Below are 21,084 nucleotides of genomic sequence, written 5' to 3'. Positions count from 1 at the left end.
ACTTATTGTGCTGCTTAAGGTTTCCGTCAAAATTTTCTAACAATATTTTGGAATTACTGCTTCTACTGCGCAATAAAAAAGCAGTAAAAAATATTAAATAAATAAAAAAAATGTAGGGTAACATCTAACTTGATGCTAATTAACATACTAGTAAGAGGTAATAAGTGTAGCCTAAAATAAAGTGTTACTATGTTTTTTTTGTTTTAATTTTTTACAGCTTTTTTATTAAGCAGTAGAAGCAGTTATAAAATATAAATAAAAAATGTGGCAACACTTTATTTTAGGGTAACATCTAACTTGATAATAATTAACATACAACTAAGTGTTAATAAGTGTAGCCTAAAATAAAGCGTTACCATATTTCTTTATTTATATATTTTTTAATGCTTCTACTGCTAAATAAAAAAGCAGTTAAAAAAATAGAAATAAAAAAATATGGCAACACTTTATTTTAGGGTAACATCTAACTTGATGCTAATTAACCAAGTGTTAATAAGTGTAGCCTAAAATAAAGTGTTACCATATTTGTTACTGCTTCTACTACTAAAAAAAAGCCGTAAAAAATATTAAATAAAAGAAAAACTACGGTAACACTTTATTTTAGTGTAATATCTAACTTGATGCTAATTAACATACTAGTAAGAGATAAGTGTAGCCTAAAATAAAGTGTTGCCATATTTTTTTCTTTTAATATTTTTAACTGCTTTTTTATTTAGCAGTAGAAGCAGTAAAAAAAAAAAAAAATTAAAAAAAAATAAACATATGGTGACACTTTATTTTAGGGTATCTAACTTGATGCTAATTAACATACGAGTTAATAAGTGTAGCCTAAAATAAAGTGTTACCAAAAATATAATAAAAGAAAATATAAATAAAAAAAAACGTGGTAACACTTTATTTTAGGGAAACATCTAACCTGATGCTACTTAAGTGTAGCATAATTAAAAAAAAAAAAAAAAAAAAACAGTGTCTTTACAGTGAACAGACTTTCCTCTCCACAGACCTTATCTTACCCTGCTCGTCTCCATGCAGGTGGCGGAGATAGTTCACCTTTATTCTTTTTAACCTTTATTATTTATTTGATCTTTTTGGCAATGTTTTTACACCACAAAAGCGGCCCAGCTTTAAAGAAAACCCCAAAACGCATTAAAAAAAAGCAGATTTTTTTTCAACTCGTTCTAAAATGTAACGTTTCATTCCAGGCTCTTTCCTGTGTTTTTTTTTCTCCCTGGATTTTAATTTCCCCAAACTGTTCCCACTTGGTGGAGATACAAGATGGTACTGGTTTCCACTCTTTTAGTTTTCTTTCTCCAGAGTTGTAGATTATATTTGACGATATATTATATTTGACGATATGTACAAAGTGGAAACCATCACGGACGATCCCTGCAAATACTTTCAAATCTTTCATCAAAACCATTTCACAAAACATCAGGAGCCTGCGTAAAACTTTTGCCCTCACTTTGGCTTCTTTGCCATGGTAACGGGGCAAACGTTTCCCCGGCCTGAAAACTCTGGCTATTGTCGACTTTTCGAAACTTGAATTATTAACAAATGCAAGTCGTTTTTTCCGTTCTCGGCTCTTAAAATGCATGTGTGTAACTACGGCAACGAGCTGGCCGCACGTCCCGGGTTAAATCGACAGTGCCCCGCGGCCTCGACTGTGGTCAAACTCTGAATCAAATGTGTTTTATGAGTTTTGCAGTGACATTTTTACACAGCGTCCCACAATTCTCCTGAACTCGAGCCGAACACCTAAAGGAAAATGGTTTATGATTCATATTATTTCTGAACGTCTCGAGCCAGAATGATATTGAATGCTTTGTGGAGCGGCCTAAACAGCAGAGGGACCTAAAAGTACATTTCCATATAGTTTAACCGCAGTGTGTCGCAGCAGTACTTTGGCTGCGCTCCCTGTACCTTCAGAAGATACAGGCGGCGTCTACTTTGAAAGAACTTACTTACTTTTCGACACGAGCAATTACAGAGCAGTGCATTCTCAAATACTTCTAAACAAGCATGAGTCAAGTATAAATAAACAGTATATTTGTTCCAGGAGGCTACAGGCCGCGCCCGTGAGAACACCTGTGTTTAAATAAAGATCAGTGCATTTGAAGTCATGCCTTTAAGCACGAGGATATCACCACAGATGGGTCTCTCTAATCTCTGCGATCACCTGGCTGGCTTTCTGCAGCGCCTGTGGACAAAAAAAAAAAAAAACACACGTTAGGAAAATAATTGGATTCTTTCCTCACACTGACCTGTCACACTACGGTTTACCACCAACTGCCAGAGACATACATAGACTGAATGTTCTCTCTGTGCTCGATGCTGAAACGCTTTCACTCGGCTAATGCTAACGCTAACTGCAGTTACGTTCCTTTACATAGAAATGAACGATGAAGCCCCGCCCCATAATAATGTATATAAAATGCTTATTTCGTGATATTTATATAATTTAACTGGTCTCCACAACAGTAATCCGTAAAAGAGGATGTTTAGTGTCAGAAGTTCAGAAATCTCAACTTAAAATGTATTAGCCTTTATCTCACATGTCAGTTTTACACACTAATTAATATCTAAAATAAATCACCAAAAGGTATATAAACTCAGTAATGACTTTTGAGGAGGCTCAGACCTAAATATGGTCGATGGGTTGGTTCCAGCCCAAACCCTCTGTATTATACGGAATTTGCATTTTTTGGTGGGCTAATGCTAACAGCTAAATGAAAACCACAGGGGACCGGCAGCTCCCTCTAATCTTACCGTAGCAGCATAGTTGCCAACTGATCGAAAGAATGAGCCTCGAATGCCGGTTATTAACGTTTATAGCTTTCTCAGTTTGCGTTTGAATTTTTGACTCATTTTGACCTGAAGTTCCTTTTTTCCACAGTTATAATACATAACACACGACATTCACGAATAACCAACTCAGTCCACCCAAGCATTTAATGTCAAAACTATTCACAAACCGTCATTTTTAGCAGCAGCAGCGCAAGATAAACAGCCCTGTCGCGCACCCGTTTGACAACTCCTGCTTTATGAGAATAATCTGGTAGCACGTCACTTTTGGATCACGGCGTGACGAGCGATTTATGGAGCGCAAACCTGTAACATGTCCGCCGCCTCCTTGCGCCGCTGGGCCATGTCCTCAGATTCGGTCAGGAGCTCGTTGAGAAGCCCCGACTTGTACAACTGTCCCACCAGCTCGCTCTGCAGGCTGTCCTTCACGTGGTTCACCAGGAAGTGCATCACCGCCTTTGGCACGCTGCAAAGGAAGGAGTTAGAACCTACAGAGTACAGCAAGAACTTAAAGGGCGCCCTCATTGAACTAAAACGCAGTCAAGATGAATATATTTCAAATTATGCTAAAAATTCCCCAAAAATGTATCACAGAATAGCACATTTTTAAGGTTTATAACTTCACTTCCTGTTTGTAATTGATGACATCACACTAAGAAATTACCCAGCAAACACTGGGCCAAAACTCATCTAATGTCAAAATGTATTTAATTTGACCAATAAAAATATATGAGAGCGACTTTATTTTGTTAAATTTATGTTTAGAGAGTCAAAAAAAGTTGTTTCTTTGTGTGAATTCTGCATAAACTTTGACTGGAATGAGTGTCCCTGGTGTGATGTCACTTCCTGTCATTTTCAACAGATTTTTTAACATTTTCTCCACAAATACCAGCTCGATTGGTGTAAAACTATAATGTTTATGTACAACAGGTATAAACACACCAAATACAGATCAAATTAGAAAATCGTAAAAACCTGTCATAGGCACTTTAAATAGCCCAAAACACAAGCACAAAAAACAAACAAAAGCCACCTTTAAGCCGCCTTAAGTAGATCGTCGATAGGCTGCGTTCACGTGACAACCTTCTAGAATATCTATGGATCAAAACTGAGCTGGAGACAGTTTTACGGTAGAATTAAATCAGATTGTACCTTTGTTGACCTGGTTCAACTCTCTGTAATCACTGAGCCTATCCACATGAAACGAAAACTGGCAGAAACGTCCACGTCTTCTCCGTCCGTATCACAGTATAGAGTTATACAAAAGTGAAATGATTTGTTCAACAGCAGCCTCAGAAAGTGGCGCCATTATCCAACTCCAATGGCGTAATTGCTGTCAAATATAGCTTGAAATATAGAAAAGATTCAACATCCATTTTGATTCTGGATACGCCCTTCAAACATCCAATAGTTACAAAAGGCCCTGCCCACCATCTGAAATTATGACTTTAAAAAAAATGTACCTCTCTATTATATTGTGTCATATCGTACCTTCCCTAATGATTACAAAAACTGTGTAGTAAAAAGAAAAGAAAAAAGTTACAGGCACTTAGAGCTCCTCACTGATCTACAATGGCTTTAAACACGTCTTATAAATACAAATATATGAACGATATACTTCTGATTTCAATCATTTCTCCTCCAGCAAGTTACAGTTTTCCCAATCAACTCGCAACAATGGAAATACTTAAGGTGACCAGACGTCCTCTTGTCCCACGTTCCGACCGATGAGCCCAAAACCACTGATTTGTCCCAGTTTTATACAAGACATGTCCCAGTAGTCCCCATTTTGGACCACTTTGATCCCGCCAACAGTAAAGAGGGCACTTTATTGTCGCTTCTTTAGCCAAAAATGGAGAAAATGCTGCTTTAGAATCACCAGAACACAAAAGTCTCTCAGATGACACAACACTGACTCACTAAAGAGGTGTGAATGAGCCCTGAATGGACCGAGGGCCTAAACATGTACTTAATAACGTGCACTTTTGATAGTTTTATTACTCTGCCCCCATCCCAGCCCCGCCTGTCAAACTTTTGCAACCTCGCGCCCGCCTCGTCGCCCGAGCGAGCGCAGAGACGGGCAGAGCAGCTGGTTCGGAACACGGAGGCAAGATGGCCGACTTGCTTTGCGCAGATGGCGAGGCTGGCGTCGGCGCTGCCAGGTGGCTTAACTGTACCGCACGCCGCTCCCGCCGATGCCAGAGCGTTCCGGCCCGCGGCGAGACCGCGCGTTCATCCGGGAACGTCGTGTTTAATCTGCAGTTTTCTCTTGAAGATCTGAAGTTTGTCTTTTACATAATGTGTTCTAAAAGAGCTGCAGATGGTTTATTTGTGGTAAAATTGTGGAAGCGAAATGGAATACAAAGACTGCCAACGAAAAGTACTTTCTGAATGGTGGTTTCAGGTAAGTGTAAAGCTGGTGTAACTGATTATAGACTGTTTATTATATCGTCGTGGAGACTAAAATCCTTTACAGCGACAAAACTCAGATCCCAACGACATAAATCCTTTATTAATTGGTCAAAAACAGGGCCTAAAGTTCATATGTGGGTTAAAATATATAGAAAAATGTCAAGTCTTACCTGCTCAGAACTGCTTTTAAATCTTTATCGTACTTTCCGGACTATAAGTTGCACCTTTTTTCATAGTTTCATAATACTCCAGAGCGACTTGTTATTTTCATACTGGCAACCACAAGAGGGCGCTCTAGGCTCTAAGCGACGCAGAAGAAGAATCTGCACTTCCTCTACCTCTGGAGTTTGTGGAGTTGTTTAGAAGTGACACAGAGGAAGAAGAATTCAATGGATTTAGTGATTTGGGGTAAAACTGATGCTTTGGTAAACTTGTTAGCATGTTCTTTATGCTATAGTTATCTGAATAACTTAATATGTTACGTTAACATACCAGACACTTACCACAGTTCTGTCTGTGCGTCATGTAGCTGAAGGTGTTAGCGTTAGCATACGTACACCTATTCACCATGTGCTCTAATCTGTTCTCTGTTCTCATCTTTAAACTACATTTCAAGATGAAATGTCTGTTCTTGGTCTTGGATGTTATCAAATAAATTTCCCCAAAAATGAGACATATATTGTTTTTCTTCTCCATTATGCATTTTCAGCTGGTGCGACTTATGCTCCGAAAAATACAGTAATTATTTCATTGGGATTTTAGGATTTATAAGGCCTGGAGTTTATTCATTACATTTTACATTTATTTGATCAAGCAGAACAGATTGGTATTGACAATGGTGATATTTTCACTCATAAAAGTGCAGTTCTCTGTTTACAGTACGTCGTCGTCGCTTATGCGAGATGCTAAATCGTTTTGAGAGCTTTTGCCAGCGCTGCGAAGCCTTTGAGTCCATTAATTAGCTTTAGCCGAGTCCATTACAGCTCTATAAAGCGCTCTGAGCATCTTGAATGTCTGTTATTAGAGCTAGACCAACATTTGCCGCTGTTAAATCTTTTCACAAGCTACAGGTTAACCGCTAGCAATTAGCTCTGGAAAGCGTCATTATGTTTTGCTAGCTGATGTTACACTGGTAATTCATTAAACTGTTGGACCTTTCTCGTGTAAATATGTCGCTCTTATGATGTAACGTTTAGTCAAAGAGCTCCAGTGTTTAAGATAAATTGACAAATCACCACAGACCGTACAAACGAGCGGACGGCGCTAGCCCGCTAACCGCCGCTGCGTTGCTAATAGGAGAGAACCCGAGTGCTGATTGGCACTGGAATTTCCGACGACCTCAAGAACGCATAATTATTTATACGGAACAGGTCAACTTGCTGAAACGTTCTGACTGGCAAAATCTATAGAAATACCGTATTTTCATAGTTTTGGCCGGGGTGCGACTTATACTTATATTTATACTTATATACTTTTACTCCAGTACAGCTTATATTTGTTTTTTTCTTCTCCATTATGCATTTTTTGGCCGGTGCGACTTATACTCCGGAAAATACGGTAAATCAAGTTTCATGAGGAAAACCTTAAAACTTCGGCTGTACCTGTCTTGAATGTTCTTGCGCACGATCAGGAAGTAGGACTTGATGAGACGTTCGATGACCTCACAGTCCCTCTGCTCGCGTGACGACAGCTTCCGAGCGACCGGCACCGGCTGAAACGGCGGAAAGGGCGTTAGCGTGCGTCGCCGTGACAACATTATTCAGACCGTGCCGTTTCTCGTGCGTTTTCGTTACCACGTCGAGCAGGTTGACGGCTCCTCTGAGGGGACTTCCGGGGCCTGAGCTCGGGGCGTCTTCCCCCTTCCTCAGCATCCCTCTCCAGTTCCCCGTCCCGTCCTGTTCGCCTTGTGGTCCGGCCGCTGGAGCCTGGGCGGGCAGAAAGCGAGAGCTAATGTATCAAACATTAAACTCGTGTACAATATTCAGGCTAACGAGGGCGCTGGCATCGAAGGGTTGAGTGCACCACACAGGCATGTAGCAGGAAAAGTATGCACTTAACATTTCACAGGCACAGAATATACGTGGCACCAGGAGTAAAGCATGTTAGCATCCAGTTAATATAGAAAAAGACACAGCAGAAACCGATGGAGCTGATAGAATATTACAGGGCTGCAAAATAATAGAAATATTGAAAATGTTGAGGAATAAGTCGGGGAAGAGTGACATTTCCAGCGTGTTAAATAATATATTTTGCGGACCACAGAGGCTTGGATAGCGGGCCATTCAAAAATCCCTGATTACAAAAACATATCGAGGGTTTATGAAAGAAAACCGGATCATATTCAGAGGGGAAGTTGGGTTTGAGGGAGTAGAGCTGCACAATTTATCGCAAAATGTGTAAATTTTTCTTCAACAGTGTGTGATGTCATCTATAGAATGTCTTAGGAGGACTGTGTATAATTACTTTGCACTTGTTCAAATTAGTTTATTAATACAAAGATTTTATATTTATAAATTGGTTCCTGAACTGTACCGTAATTTCCGGACTATAAGTCGCACCAGCCAAAAAATGCATAATAGAGAAGAAAAAAACATATATAAGTTGCACTGGAGTATGAAATGCAGTTGCAAGTGTGAAAATAACAAATAATATCACATAGAAGTCGCTCCGGAGTATAAGTAAGTATAAATATAAGTATAAGTCGCACCCCCGGCCAAAACTATGAAAAAAGGTGCGACTTATAGTCCGGAAAATACGGTAGTTTATTAATACAAAGGTTTTATGATTTTTTATAAATTGGTTCCTAAACTGTATGTTCTTTTCTTTTTTTCAACAAAGTTGGGCCACAGTTATTTTAATACTTGGTTTACGGATCCGCCGCACTTAGATGATTGATTTCTACAATATAAATAAAATAAATTGTTATAAAATAAATTTTATAAAGTACCGCCGACAACGCAAAATAACATTAAATTAAATATAAAAAGCGCTATTAAGTCAAAATATAAGAGCGCGTGAAGCAATTTTTTGTCAAAATCCTGCGGGAGTCTGTGACCCCGGCCCCGGGAGAGCATGAGAAGACGCGCGCCTGTTTCCTTATCTGCTAGGCGCAGTGCCAACTCCTTTATATCGCAAATACACATTTTAAACCCGTTTACCACATTTTCTCCAGCGCGTTTTGCCATGACTAAGGCTGCACACTTAGAAGCGTCAGTTCTACCAATACAAAACAGGCTAAATCTACTGTTACACTCACCTGCGCACCGCGTCCCCCCCTTAAAATTATTTTTTATAACTTATATTTCGTCCGCCTGTTCAATATATGTCATTTAAAAATCCGTAAACCACGTAATAAAATAACTGCGGTCTAAGGTATAGGAATCAGTCATTGGTTACTTTTCAAAAAAAGTAATCAGAGCAGTAATTAGATTACCACTAGAGGGAGTCAGTAATCAGATTGTCTTGCATTTGAATCACGAGTTCTCCGAAATTCCTACTCAGTATTGACAGAAAATTGGACTCTGGCTCATAGATGTGGGGTTTAAAAATGTAGACTAGTCATAACAAATAAAAACATAATTTAACTGACTAATCGCAATAAAATATTTCCAAAATTGCACAGCCCTAATCGGGGGGCGGGTCGGTAAATGGGGCGGGACATGTTTTTGTAAATCCGCGATATCAGCAGACAAGATTCAAGAGCTCATGCCAGCACAGCGGTGACCCATGCGTCCGCCCCGATGCCCGCGGGCAGGCACCGCTCAGGGGGATGCAGCCCGCGTGCCCACCTTGGGCCTGTCCATGTCCACTTCGGCCGGAGGGGGCTCGCCGGGAGCCACAGCCGGGCCTTTGCCAACGGACTAACAGCGGAATGAGAGCGGGAGAGGGGAAGAGAAGAAGACAAATATATACTATGAGAATGAGAAGAAGGAGAAGAAGTACAAGGAGGAGGAGAAGAACAAGGAGAAGAAGAAGAAGGAGAAGTAGGAGAAGAAGGAGAAGAAGGTGAAGAAGTACAAAGAGAAGGAGAAGAAGAAGATGTACAAGGAGAAGGAGAACAAAAAGGAGGAGACTAAGAAGAAAAAGAAGCGGCAGTAGCAGAAGAAGAATAAGCAGAAGAAGAATAAACAGAAGAAGAAGCAGAAGAAGAAGAAGCAGCAGAAGTAGAATAATAAATTGAAAGAAGATGATTAAACAGAAGCAGAGAATAAGCAGGAGAAGAAGAAGACAGAAAAGGGTGCTAGGAGACATTTTGAAACTATCCGGAGCGTTTCAGGTCCACATCCTGCAGTGTTCCGAGTCTTTACGCTGAGCACGAGTCTCGTCTCATTTGAATATACGTGAGTCTTTACCTTATCCCGGGGGACGGAGGTGGGGAGCTCCCTCATCCTGTTCCTCCTCTGCTCCTGCTCACAAAAACAGATGTTCAACGCAGTCAAAGTGCCAAACCTCATTTACTGGACACTCAATTAACCCCCCCAAAAAATGAACAAAAACACAAATAAAAAGCTCTTTACATTCTTTTTATGACTTTGCTAAATTCCCATGCTCTCGTAACACATACCTCTATATTATTATTCATAACCCCGCAGGCATCCGCAAAGTCTGGATGCTTGGTGTTGATGTAGGCCAGCTCGATCGCCACTAAGTTATGGACCTGGAACGAGAAGGCGACGCCGTCAGTATCCGTACGTAACTCTTTCAAAATAAGAGGTAAATAAAATGGATATTCAAAAAAAACGCCGGTGTACCATTTCGTTGGTAATGGGCAGCCTTTTCCTCAGCAGCGACGTGACCACCTCCACAATGGCTTCGTGGAGCTTGGGGAACCTCTGCAGCTCCTGTCGGGTCGAAAAGAAAACGTAAACGAGATAACGTGCACGTACAATGGAGGGCGCCGGGCGAACCGTGAGTAATGTGTCCCGGGCATGGATCTATTATATTATCTGGATAGGGTACGCCCCCTCTGCCTCTGGCTCCAAATTGAGTAGTGGCCACTCCGTAGAATGCAGCCTTTTGGTCGGACCATTTCAAGAGTTCGGCCTCTAAAATTACCAAACATGCTAAATTGTTTGTAGTCTAAAAATAAAATAGAAGGAATTTCACTCTTTGACTGTTTCTAAAATACTTTAAAAATAAATTTTTAACCTCCCGGAGAACGGTGTACGCGCACCGAGCGCGCACGTAACCCTCGTGAACGAGCCTCGGGAGAACACGTGACGGAAACTAAACATAAGCAGAAGAAAGTGACCAGACGAGACCAACGATACACGTAAGTTGTGTTTGTATGTCATTCCTCACGTTTAACACATCGTTCCATGTGAAGTGTAAAACAACAATTACACAGTTAACACAAGCTAACGTTTAGCTACACAAAGATGCATTGGAACGACACGTCGTGATGGCTCATGACTTCTGCAAATAAATAACTCATTAATTCTCCTACTAAATGTTCTAAGAGACAAAAGGTCAAGCACAGATGAAGGAAAACTAGAGAAAGAAGGGAAATAAAGTGATGTTTGTATGATGTGCAATCAAAAACTACAAATAATTCAAATACAACCTGCTGAAATGGGTCATATCTTACATATATAAATGTAAACGTATTTAAAAGTGACAGTCGTGTTCTCACAGGGCTGATAAGACGACATTTGAGGTTTTATTACATATTTCATAATGAAGTGTTTAAACAGCAAAGCACACACTTGTTTTCTATACGAATGTCATGGATTTACTTCCATGGAGATTTAGCAAACATGTCGGTTATGTTCTAACTTCTAAGGTTTAAACTTATGCAAAAGTAAATGACTTTTGGTTCTAGCTTTAAAAAATAATGTGAAAAGAGGAACTTTTGTGTTACAGAGCGAAATGTAAATCTGTCAATAACATATTCCAGCTTTTCTCTGTTAAATGTGCATAATATATCAACGTTCTAATGAGTATCTTTCTCATCTTCAGTGCTGACCAGTGAGTTTGGTCTGTCTGTGCTGTCCAGAGCTCTACAGGTCACTGCAGGTCACTACAGGTCACTGCAGACCTGATCACTGCAGACACAGAGTCATCTCAAGTAAACTCCTGACGACTCCAAAGCAAAAGGTATTTTAATATTAACTTGTGCCTCGACTAAAAGTAAACAGTGTAGAATCAGCACTTTGAATTTATAAAATGTCTGTTTTGTTATGACCAAAAAAACTAAATGATAATTGTTCTTCAAAAGAGACACTGCTGTGTCACATGTGTCTGTAAAACAGCTTCAGTTATATGACTTGTATAAATCTAATACATATGAAGTGTATGTTCTATGACTTGTATAATCTAATACATATGAAGTGTATGTTCTATGACTTGTATAAATCTAATACATATGAAGTGTATGTTCTATGACTTGTATAAATCTAATACATATGAAGTGTATGTTCTATGTCTTGTATAAATCTAATACATATGAAGTGTATGTTCTATGTCTTGTATAAATCTAATACATATGAAGTGTATGTTATGTGACTTGTATAATCTAATACATATGAAGTGTATGTTCTATGACTTGTATAATCTAATACATATGAAGTGTATGTTCTATGACTTGTATAAATCTAATACATATGAAGTGTATGTTCTATGACTTGTATAAATCTAATACATATGAAGTGTATGTTCTATGACTTGTATAAATCTAAACATATGAAGTGTATGTTCTATGACTTGTATAAATCTAATACATATGAAGTGTATGTTATGTGACTTGTATAAATCTAATACATATGAAGTGTATGTTCTATGACTTGTATAATCTAATACATATGAAGTGTATGTTATGTGACTTGTATAATCTAAAGCTGTGACATGTTCTGTTTGTCCCTCAGTCAAACGATGGAGCTGAACGGAGGAGTTTACTGAAGTCCTTTTCATCAGAAGACTGCGTAGCCATGGAAACAAAGTCTTGTTAAATACTGAGATATTCAGTATTTAACACAATAATGTCACATTCATGTGCATATAACTGATGTAAAAAGAGTGTTTATTTTACCATTATTATTAGTATTATCTTGTCTTATGCTTGCTGTTTTTATTTTATTTTTATCTCTATTTTCCCCCTTCATTCCTTATTAAGAAATGAGAGGTTCTGTCTAAAGGAGTTTTTGTTTATAAGAGTTCTTCTATTAAGATCGATCAATTAAGAGTGTTTTTTAAACTTCCTATAAGTTTTCTGTTCTTTTCCTCTGTATCTACTCTTCTTTAAGGACAAAGTTCAGGGCATTAAAAATGCTATAAATCCCACAATGCAAAAAATTACCCTAAAACCACCAAGACACTTAGAGCTAACTCACTTTGCACCAGTAACTGACAAAACTGTCCATGAGATCATCACCAGTCTGAGTTCATCTACATGCTGCCTTGATGTGTTACCCACCAAATTTCTAAAGTCTGTGCTGAACAGTTTGTTAGCACCACTCACTCACATAGTTAACATGTCGCTTCAATCTGGAGCAAAACAACTTTCTCCAGCTGAACTCAGACAAGACTGAAATAATCGTTTTTGGCCCACAGAAACAAAGAGAAAGTGTTAGCGGTCATCTCCAGAGTCTCGCTCTAAAACCTACAAACCAAATTAGAAATCTGGGGGTAATAATGGACTCAGACTTGAACTTTAATAGCCACGTCAAATCAATAACATCAGCAGCTTTTTACCATCTAAAAAACATTGCCAAAATCAAAAATATACTGTCAAAACCAGATTTAGAGAGACTTATCCACGCGTTTGTCTCCAGTAGATTAGACTACTGTAACGGCCTGCTCACTGGTCTCTCCAAACGAGCTGTAAAACAGCTGCAGTACATCCAGAACGCTGCTGCTCGGGTCCTGACTAGAACCAGGAAGTACGATCACATTAGTCCTGTTCTCAGGTCTCTGCACTGGCTCCTGTGGCTCAGAGAATAGACTTTAAAGCAGCTCTGCTTGTGTACAAGTCTCTCCATGGCCTAGCACCAAAGTACATCTTGGATATATTAGTGCCATATGAACCATCTCGGACTCTGAGGACCTCAGGGACCGGCCTCCTGCTGGTGCCCAGAGTCAGGACAAAACATGGGGAATCTGCGTTTCAGTTTTATGCAGCTAAAATCTGGAACAGTCTTCCTGAAGATGTGAGACAGGCTTCTACTCTGACAATGTTCAAATCTAAGCTAAAAACAGTTATGTTTAGCTGCGCATATGACTGAAAGGATTTTTTCTTTGCACTCTTCTCTTTTGTTTGTGATTTTATTAGTTTAGAAAATCAGTTGGATTGATAATTTTTAATTTAGTTAATTTTATTGTATTTCTGTTCCTGTAATTTCTTTGTGATTTTAATGCATTTTTCCTGCTGTGTGAAGCACTTTGAATTGCCTTGTGTATGAAATGTGCTCTACAAATAAACTTGCCTTGCCTTGCCTTGCCTTACTGTGTTGCAACAACGAAATTTCCCCATGTGTGGACAATAAAGGAATATCTTATCTTATTCAGTATGTTCTATTTGACTTATACAGGTTGTTTTATCATTGTTACTATTTTTATGTTGCACTGAATCACCAAAGCAAGTTCCACTGTTTGTGAATTCTGTTCTTTGACAATGGCAATAAACCTTTTCTGATTCTATTAATGATGATAATAATAATGAACAGTACACAGACTCCAAAACTCCTTAATAAAGGACTCCCACATTGTAGCTTTAAAACTCAACTATTTATCATTTGTAGTTATAATCAGATTTGCATTTATTGAACAATTTCATTCATGTTCATTATTCTTATTAAATACATTAATAAACAAATGTGTTTTGTATTTATTAAAGATTGACATGACACAAAAGGAAAAAGTGAATATAATTAAATACTGCTTAACTCAATTGTGTAACAGAATTGATGATTATATTTTATATTTCTTCTCATTTGATTAAAAAAAGCATATTGGCCAAATCATATTATGTAAATAAATAACTGAAAAGTTAATAACAAAATATATACCCAAACCAAAAACTACAGAAAATGATGAGGACGTTATTACACCTCTAAGTGTAATTTATTGTCATTAAACCAGACTTTTTATCTTAACACTTCTTTATAATTCTCTTAAATATCAGACCTTTACAACATGATACATGTATATTTATAGATGGATATAACAATCCATCATTATACGTTACGTAAACAGACTATTTCAAGCCGAATCATTCCAAAAGTCTGTGTTGACTGTTCTCAGTCTTTCACGCTGCTGTGACGTGCGCGCTCCCGACGCCAAAGCCTTATGGCGATGACGTCACAAAAGTGGGCGTAAATGAGACAGTATTCAGGAAGTAATGCGGAACTAAAAAACTTTTTTGGAACCATGCGCCAATGAGCACGCTCCATAGGTTTCAATGGCGGCCATCTTGGCTTCCGGGGGCTTGGTCCCGGGGCTGCTCGCCGTTTTGCTCGTATGCAAATGACTCGGTGGTGGTAATGGGTGCTCAGGCAGGACAATGAGGTTATGGATGTTAAGACCGTTTTTAAACTTTATCCTCGTTGTGTCGGCGCCACCGAGGGAGTCGTGATGAAAGACTCGGAACGTTCATCCCGTTTCTGTATTTGTATTTTCAGCCCGGAATACGACTTAGTGTGACATAATGTATACGTTTTCTGTCCTGTAGTTGCCGTTTGTACATGTACGTGTCCCGTGACCCCCGAGGTTAATTAGTTCACCTTGACAATAGAAGCAAAATAAGTCATTGCTTCGTCTACTGCATCAATCTACTGTACATCCACTTTAAATCGCACCTTTTTTCATAGTATTGGCCAGGGTGTGACTTATACTTATATTTATACGTACATACTTACACTGTGTTTTCCGGACTATAAGTCGCATCGGAGTATAAGTTGCACCAGCCAAAAAATGCATAATAGAGAAGAAAAAAACATATTTACGTTGCACTGGAGTATGAAAAGCGGTTGTAAGTGTGAAAATAACAAATAATATCACATATAAGTCGCTCCGGAGTACAAGTATAAATATAAGTATAAGTCGCACCCCGGCCAAAACTATGAGAAAAGGTGCGACTTATAGTCTAGAAAATACGGTACTTATACTCCAGTGCGACTTATATATGTTTCTTTCTTCTCTATTATTATATATTTGGCTGGTGCGACTTATACTCCAGTGCGACTTATAGTCCGGAAAATATGGTAAGCTATTTGGAAGGTTTTATGTTGTTAAGTTGGTCGCACACCAGGTGAATCATGACTTAAACTAAATGATGGATTTCACCGTCGTTTGGGGTCGATAATTGTGAAGAATGGAAAAATTGTAATGTTTCTCACCACAGAAATTGTTACTTTAAGTTTTTACGTTAAGCTTTAGAGCCCGGGTCACGAATCGGCCGAGCGGGATCTGGACCCAATCGGCTCGGACACAAAACGCTTGAGTAGACCTTCCGTCATTCCCCGAGAACGAGCAGTGAATGCCGCCCCGTGTTAGAGATGAACGAGGAGCGGAGCAGACATGGAGAAAGGCAGACGTAGACAAGTTCTCTTCACGTCAAGCTGCAAAATGATGCGTTCTATTACAATCTGACTCAAGAAACTAGTCTGAGCTGTCCCGAAACAAGCTTATTTTAGCCGGAACAAACTATAATGTCTATTGTCTGAACTTTTATCTCAATATATAATCCAAACTAATCCAAACCAAGCCCACTGCTCGCTGCCTGCACCTCACAGTGGAGAGAGAACAGGAAAGGGAAAGGTGAATGCGGGGCTAGAGCAGACAGAAGTTTGTGCAGGGTGACACGGAGAGCAAACTCTAAAGTGTCGCCGGGGTAATAACAGTTCAGCGTCAGTGATCGATACAAACGTGATCGCCTCCACCACCGCGCTGTGTTGCTCACCCACAGCCAGATGTTTGTGAAATAAAGTCACACTCTTCATAAAAACTGCACGGCGCCGTAAACCGAGCCGGGATGAGACGGCGGCTCAATCGTTTGAGAGACGGGTAATGGACAAATCATACGTTTTGTACAGGAAGAGGGCGGGGCAACAGTGGATGTGACGGGGCAAGTGCTTGTAATGGGTTTAAAACGTGACACATCAAAATAGACCTGTACATTTAGGGATGTTTTGGATATTCATCTCATAAAAGGGGGCAGCGAGATCTAAGTCAGACACCTCTGCTCTAGGCTTTGTATCCCGTCTCCAGGACAACCAGGACACACAGGCAGTTTTGTCTTCCATTGTATGTAAATGTGTGCTGGCCTATGGGGCTGGTCCTGTGCGACTGTGGGCCCATCTGACTCGGACCCGGCTCGGAGGCGGGCTGAGACGGGCTCAGACGTGGCTCAGACGTGGCTCAAACGTGGCTAAAACGTGGCTCAAACGTGGCTCAAACGTGGCTCAAACGTGGCTCGGACCCGGCTAAAACGTGGCTCAAATGTGGCTCGGACCCGGCTAAAACGTGGCTCGGACCCGGCTAAAACGTGGCTCAAATGTGGCTCAAACACGGCTCGGACCCGGCTAAAACGTGGCTCAAATGTGCCTAAAACATGTCTCGGACCCGCCTAAAACGTGTCTCGGACCTGGCTCAAACGCAGCTCAATGACCTGGCTCGGGGGCTGGCTCGGGGGCGGGCTCGGGGGCGGGCTCGGGGGCAGGCTCGGGGGCAGGCTCGGGGGCAGGCTTCACCTGTGTGCTGTAGTTGCTGCAGTGCTGGATGATCCGCTGCATCTCCTCGTGCACCAGCTCCACACACCTCAGGCTGGGCTCCTCCAGACGCTTCACCTGCTTCTTCACCAGCAGCTCGAAGGAAACCTCTGGCACAAACAGGGATGGACGCGGGCCCTAGAAACAAAAGGGAGAGCGTAACCCAGGGCAACCGCTGTTAAACAACAACAGCAAGAACAACAGGAGGCGCTGTAATGGACTGGAGTGAGGCTGACAAACTGCAGTGCACAGTGATGCAACACACTCACAGTGGCGTTCCTGATGGCAGTGAGAATATCTATAGTGCTGAGCCCTCCCAGAGGATCCACGGACTCCAGGGTTCTGCCAAAAGTCTCGTGGAATATGTAACAAATCCTGGCTCCACCACACCTGAAAAAGAGCAGCCAGGATATTAGCTCTGATGTGAGCCCCGTGGAGCTCTCTCCTGTCAGCTTTTCCTTCACACAATCTGTGCGTGCCTCAACTTACAAGTCGGATCATATTAAATGATGAAATCAATGCAGTTGTTTTGCACACAAGACTGAGCCGTACCAACAGCACCACCAAGTGGTCCCCGGCGGTAGTACTACTTACAGCTCTGCAGTCTCTATGTACTTGGCCGTGCCCTCGATGGTATTGCAGTATTCTGTTGCAAACTTGGTGATGAGCTGGAGCAGCGTGGCGCTCTGGTCTTCCACAGGTTCACCGTAGCTGTTGAGCAGGGACTGGTACTGCGCCGCCAACACGTTGATCCGTGTCTTGAGCTCTGGGAGGCATTCTCTGATGTGATGCATCAGTAACCTGACATAATGACAGCAAAGGGCACAAGCCTCTCTTTTATCAGCAGTTTACTTTGTCAATCAAAGATATGAACGCTGACTTTTATACAAAGAGGCTGCTACACAACATTTATCCACAGGTAATACGGTGTAATACACAGTACAGCGATGTAAAGCGGCGTGTATAATAGAATGACAGAGCTGTGTACCTGTTCAGGGTCCTGGCCAGGTATTTGGTTCCGTTCCTTGTTGCTAAAGATGGATATTTCTTCTGCAGAAAAGCGTGTTCGTCTCGTATTGAATCAGTAACAGACTTCTTATTGTTGATATCCAGCTGGCTCCTGAAAGTTCAGACTTAATTAAAACACGGAGATTAAAAGCGGGCGGAGAAAATTAAAAGCAAACACAGTTCACGGAGTTGATTTTACCTCCATTATATTTCCCACCGAAGTGTCTAACAGCAACGTAATGTCGGCCATTAATTTTTCACAAAGGATAATCTCATATTGAAGATGTATTATGCGTATTATATTAAGAACAAATAAGTCCCCCGCTGGAGCTGCATTAACTATGTATAAGGGCGCTCTCCCTCACTGCTGCGTGACATTGAGCTTTATTGAGACTTTAGGACAGTGTTCAAGTGCATTTACGAGAGCGTTCCAGGTGAAGTCTGGAACCGCTTTAAATCCAACACATGGTTTTCATTCGTCAGCAACATCTACGAACATAAACTGAATCATTTTGAGCGTTTTGCTGCTTCTGCACTGGACAAAAGACTAAAAACATTTGATTTTTATGCTTAGATTTGACCAGCAGAAGATACAATGCGGTTGTCTCAGTCATTCATGTTCAAATACCGTTAGTATCGCGTTGTTATACCTTTTTTCATAGTTTTGGTGCGACTTATTCTCCAGAGCTTATATGATATTATTCGTTATTTTCACACTGACAGCCACAAGAGGGCGCTCTAGGCTCTAAGCGACGCAGAAGAAGAACCTGCACTTCCTCTACCTCTGGAGTTTGTGGAGTTGTTTAGAAGTAACACAGAGGAAGAAGAATTCAATGGATTTAGTGATTTGGGGTAATACTGATGCTTTGGTAAACTTGTTAGCATGTTCTTTATGCTATAGTTATCTGAATAACTGTTCATATGTTACGTTAACATACCAGACACTTACCACAGTTCTGTCTGTGCCTCATGTAGCTGAAGGTGTTAGCGTTAGCATACGTACACCTATTCACCATGTTCTCTCATCTGTTATTATTTTAAACTACATTTCAAGATCAAATGTCTGTTCTTGGATTTTATTAAATAAATTTCCCCCAAAAATGCGACTTATACTCCAGTGCGACTTAAATATGCTTTTTTCTTCTCTATTATGCATTTTTTGGCTGGTGCGACTTATACCCCGGTGAGACTTATTTACTTTGAATAACCAGAGCGTAAACATGGCACGTCGCTCACCTGTTCACGACTCCGATAAGGCCGAGTTTAACCGGGATGACTCTGCCCATCAGGACGTCCATGGCGTCCGTGCCGGCGTCCATCAGGTCCAGCTTGGTCACGACGGCCAGAGTCCTCCGTCCTGAAAGAGGGATGAAGTGAAGAAAGAGTGAAAAAGGACACGTCTGAAGGACTGTGGACTCAGAGGGACGTTTGCTCGGGTTTACGTAGGACTTTATTCTTCTTTCTCTTCTTTTCTTTGCTTATTTTGATTTGTGTCTTCTGCTCTCTCTCTCTCTCTGGTCCTGTTCTTGTTTTATCGTTGTCTTTTTATGTTTGAAAAATGTTAAAACTTAAAACATATAAAAAGGAGAAGGTTAATGTGCGTATGACAGGTTTTTACGATGTTCTAATTTTGACTTTATTTGGTGTATTTATTATACCTGTTGTACATATGAATTATAATTTTACACCAATCGAGCAGGTATTTGTGGGGGAAAGGTTAAAAAATCTGTAAAAAATGACAGTTGCCCTGTCAAATCCTTCAAAACAACCATGTTGCGAAGCCAATCTGGAGTTCAATTTATACAGAATGGAATTGAACAACAAAATCAAACATTATTGGCGAAATTTATTATCTTTTAAAGCGATTTTAAAAAGGAAAATAAAGACTGTTTTTATACTTGTTCAAATGTTTAGTTGATATTGGTTAATTTATTGATTGATGTTTTGCTCCCTGGTCATGTTTGTTTTTGTGTTTTATTTTGGAAAAACTTAAAAAATAAATGAAAAAATAAAAAAGTAAAACATTTAAAGAAAATGTATACAATTTAGAAATTAAATAAAATAAGGAAAAAATAAATACAATTAATCAAATTAAATACAAATTAAATTAAATTAAATTAATAAATTAAAAAGAAAGTGTCATAAACCATAGCAACTGCTGGTGACTACATGTAAATACATTTGAGTGAAGGGGAACGTCAGTAGTTTATGTCTTAAATCTCCTTGGTTCACTAATACCATGTAAATAAAAAGCCGTTACCGTCGAGGTCCACTTCTCGAGCCACTTTGAGAGCCTCGGACGTGGCCATGTCGGTGTTGGCGGCGGTGACGGCCAGGATGATGCAGTTGGGGTTGGAAATGTGCTTCAGGATTAGATCTCTTATCTGGATCTCTATGTCGTTGGGCTGGTCCCCCACAGGCACCTGCCGGAGACCAAAGAGCGTTGAGCAAACAGCACAGTCATTAAAAAAACACAGCAAGGGATTTTAAACAGTAACGTATAGAACAAAAGGTCAGAAAACAAATGAGGTCAGAGGGCAAAGCGAGCGGGCACAAGGACACAAACATAACCAAACAGAAAATATACACACATGTTGAACTTTATCATTATTTTACAGCGATTGAGCCACAAAATTCTACATTTGTGATTAAATGCAACCACTGTTTACATCAAGAGTGAAACAAATGATTTAAATAAAATGTATTCCCCTTTGTTTATTTGAACGATGTTGAACTTTGTCATGTGGATATCATAAACCAGGAAAATAAGTCAACATTATGTTAAAGCGCCCCCTACAGGTCTGAGGACTCATTGAACTAAAATGCAGTTAAGTTTTATACATTTAAAATGTTGCTAAAAATTATAAAAATGTTATCCCAGAAAAGCATATTTTTTAGATTTATAATTTAATTTCCTGTTTGTACCTGATGACATCACACTAGGGAAATACCCAGCAAACACTGGGCCAAAACTCATCTAATGTAATTTTTTTTAATTTATTTGTCAAATAAAAATATACGAGAGCGTCTTTATTTTGTTGAATTAATGTTTAGAGAGTCAAAAAAGTTGTTTCTTTGTGTAAATTCTGCATAAACTTTGACTGGAATGAGTCCCTAGTGTGATGTCACTTCCTGTCATTTTCAACGTTTTCTCCACAAA

General features: G+C 39.9%; 1 protein-coding gene across 2 annotated transcripts in view; it reads right to left on the bottom strand.

The window, feature by feature from the left end:
- Positions 1–2,119: 2,119 nt before the first annotated feature.
- Positions 2,120–21,084, bottom strand: part of LOC140367977 (dynamin-1-like protein) — a 28,717-nt gene continuing 9,752 nt past the window's right edge. The window contains exons 6-19 of one of the 2 annotated variants that reach the window (XM_072454800.1): positions 20,185–20,347; positions 19,161–19,281; positions 17,905–18,036; positions 17,511–17,717; positions 17,186–17,306; positions 16,899–17,054; positions 9,966–10,055; positions 9,779–9,871; positions 9,567–9,620; positions 9,003–9,074; positions 7,008–7,139; positions 6,816–6,925; positions 3,109–3,268; positions 2,120–2,197 (exon numbers count right to left, since the gene is read on the bottom strand). In XM_072454800.1, the coding sequence (XP_072310901.1) occupies positions 2,141–2,197; positions 3,109–3,268; positions 6,816–6,925; positions 7,008–7,139; positions 9,003–9,074; positions 9,567–9,620; positions 9,779–9,871; positions 9,966–10,055; positions 16,899–17,054; positions 17,186–17,306; positions 17,511–17,717; positions 17,905–18,036; positions 19,161–19,281; positions 20,185–20,347 (1,668 nt within the window). In that variant the 3' untranslated portion in view covers positions 2,120–2,140. The remainder of the gene's footprint in view (positions 2,198–3,108; positions 3,269–6,815; positions 6,926–7,007; positions 7,140–9,002; positions 9,075–9,566; positions 9,621–9,778; positions 9,872–9,965; positions 10,056–16,898; positions 17,055–17,185; positions 17,307–17,510; positions 17,718–17,904; positions 18,037–19,160; positions 19,282–20,184; positions 20,348–21,084) is intronic. The other variant, XM_072454801.1, reaches the window with a different exon arrangement.

This window comes from Eucyclogobius newberryi, unplaced genomic scaffold (genome assembly GCF_026437365.1).
Source record: "Eucyclogobius newberryi isolate DKJ021-1_F unplaced genomic scaffold, fEucNew1.0.hap1 SCAF_2, whole genome shotgun sequence".
NCBI classification, from domain to species: Eukaryota; Metazoa; Chordata; class Actinopteri; order Gobiiformes; family Gobiidae; genus Eucyclogobius; species Eucyclogobius newberryi.
Note: the sequence above shows the minus strand (reverse complement) of the source record. Positions and strands in the feature narration are given on the sequence as shown.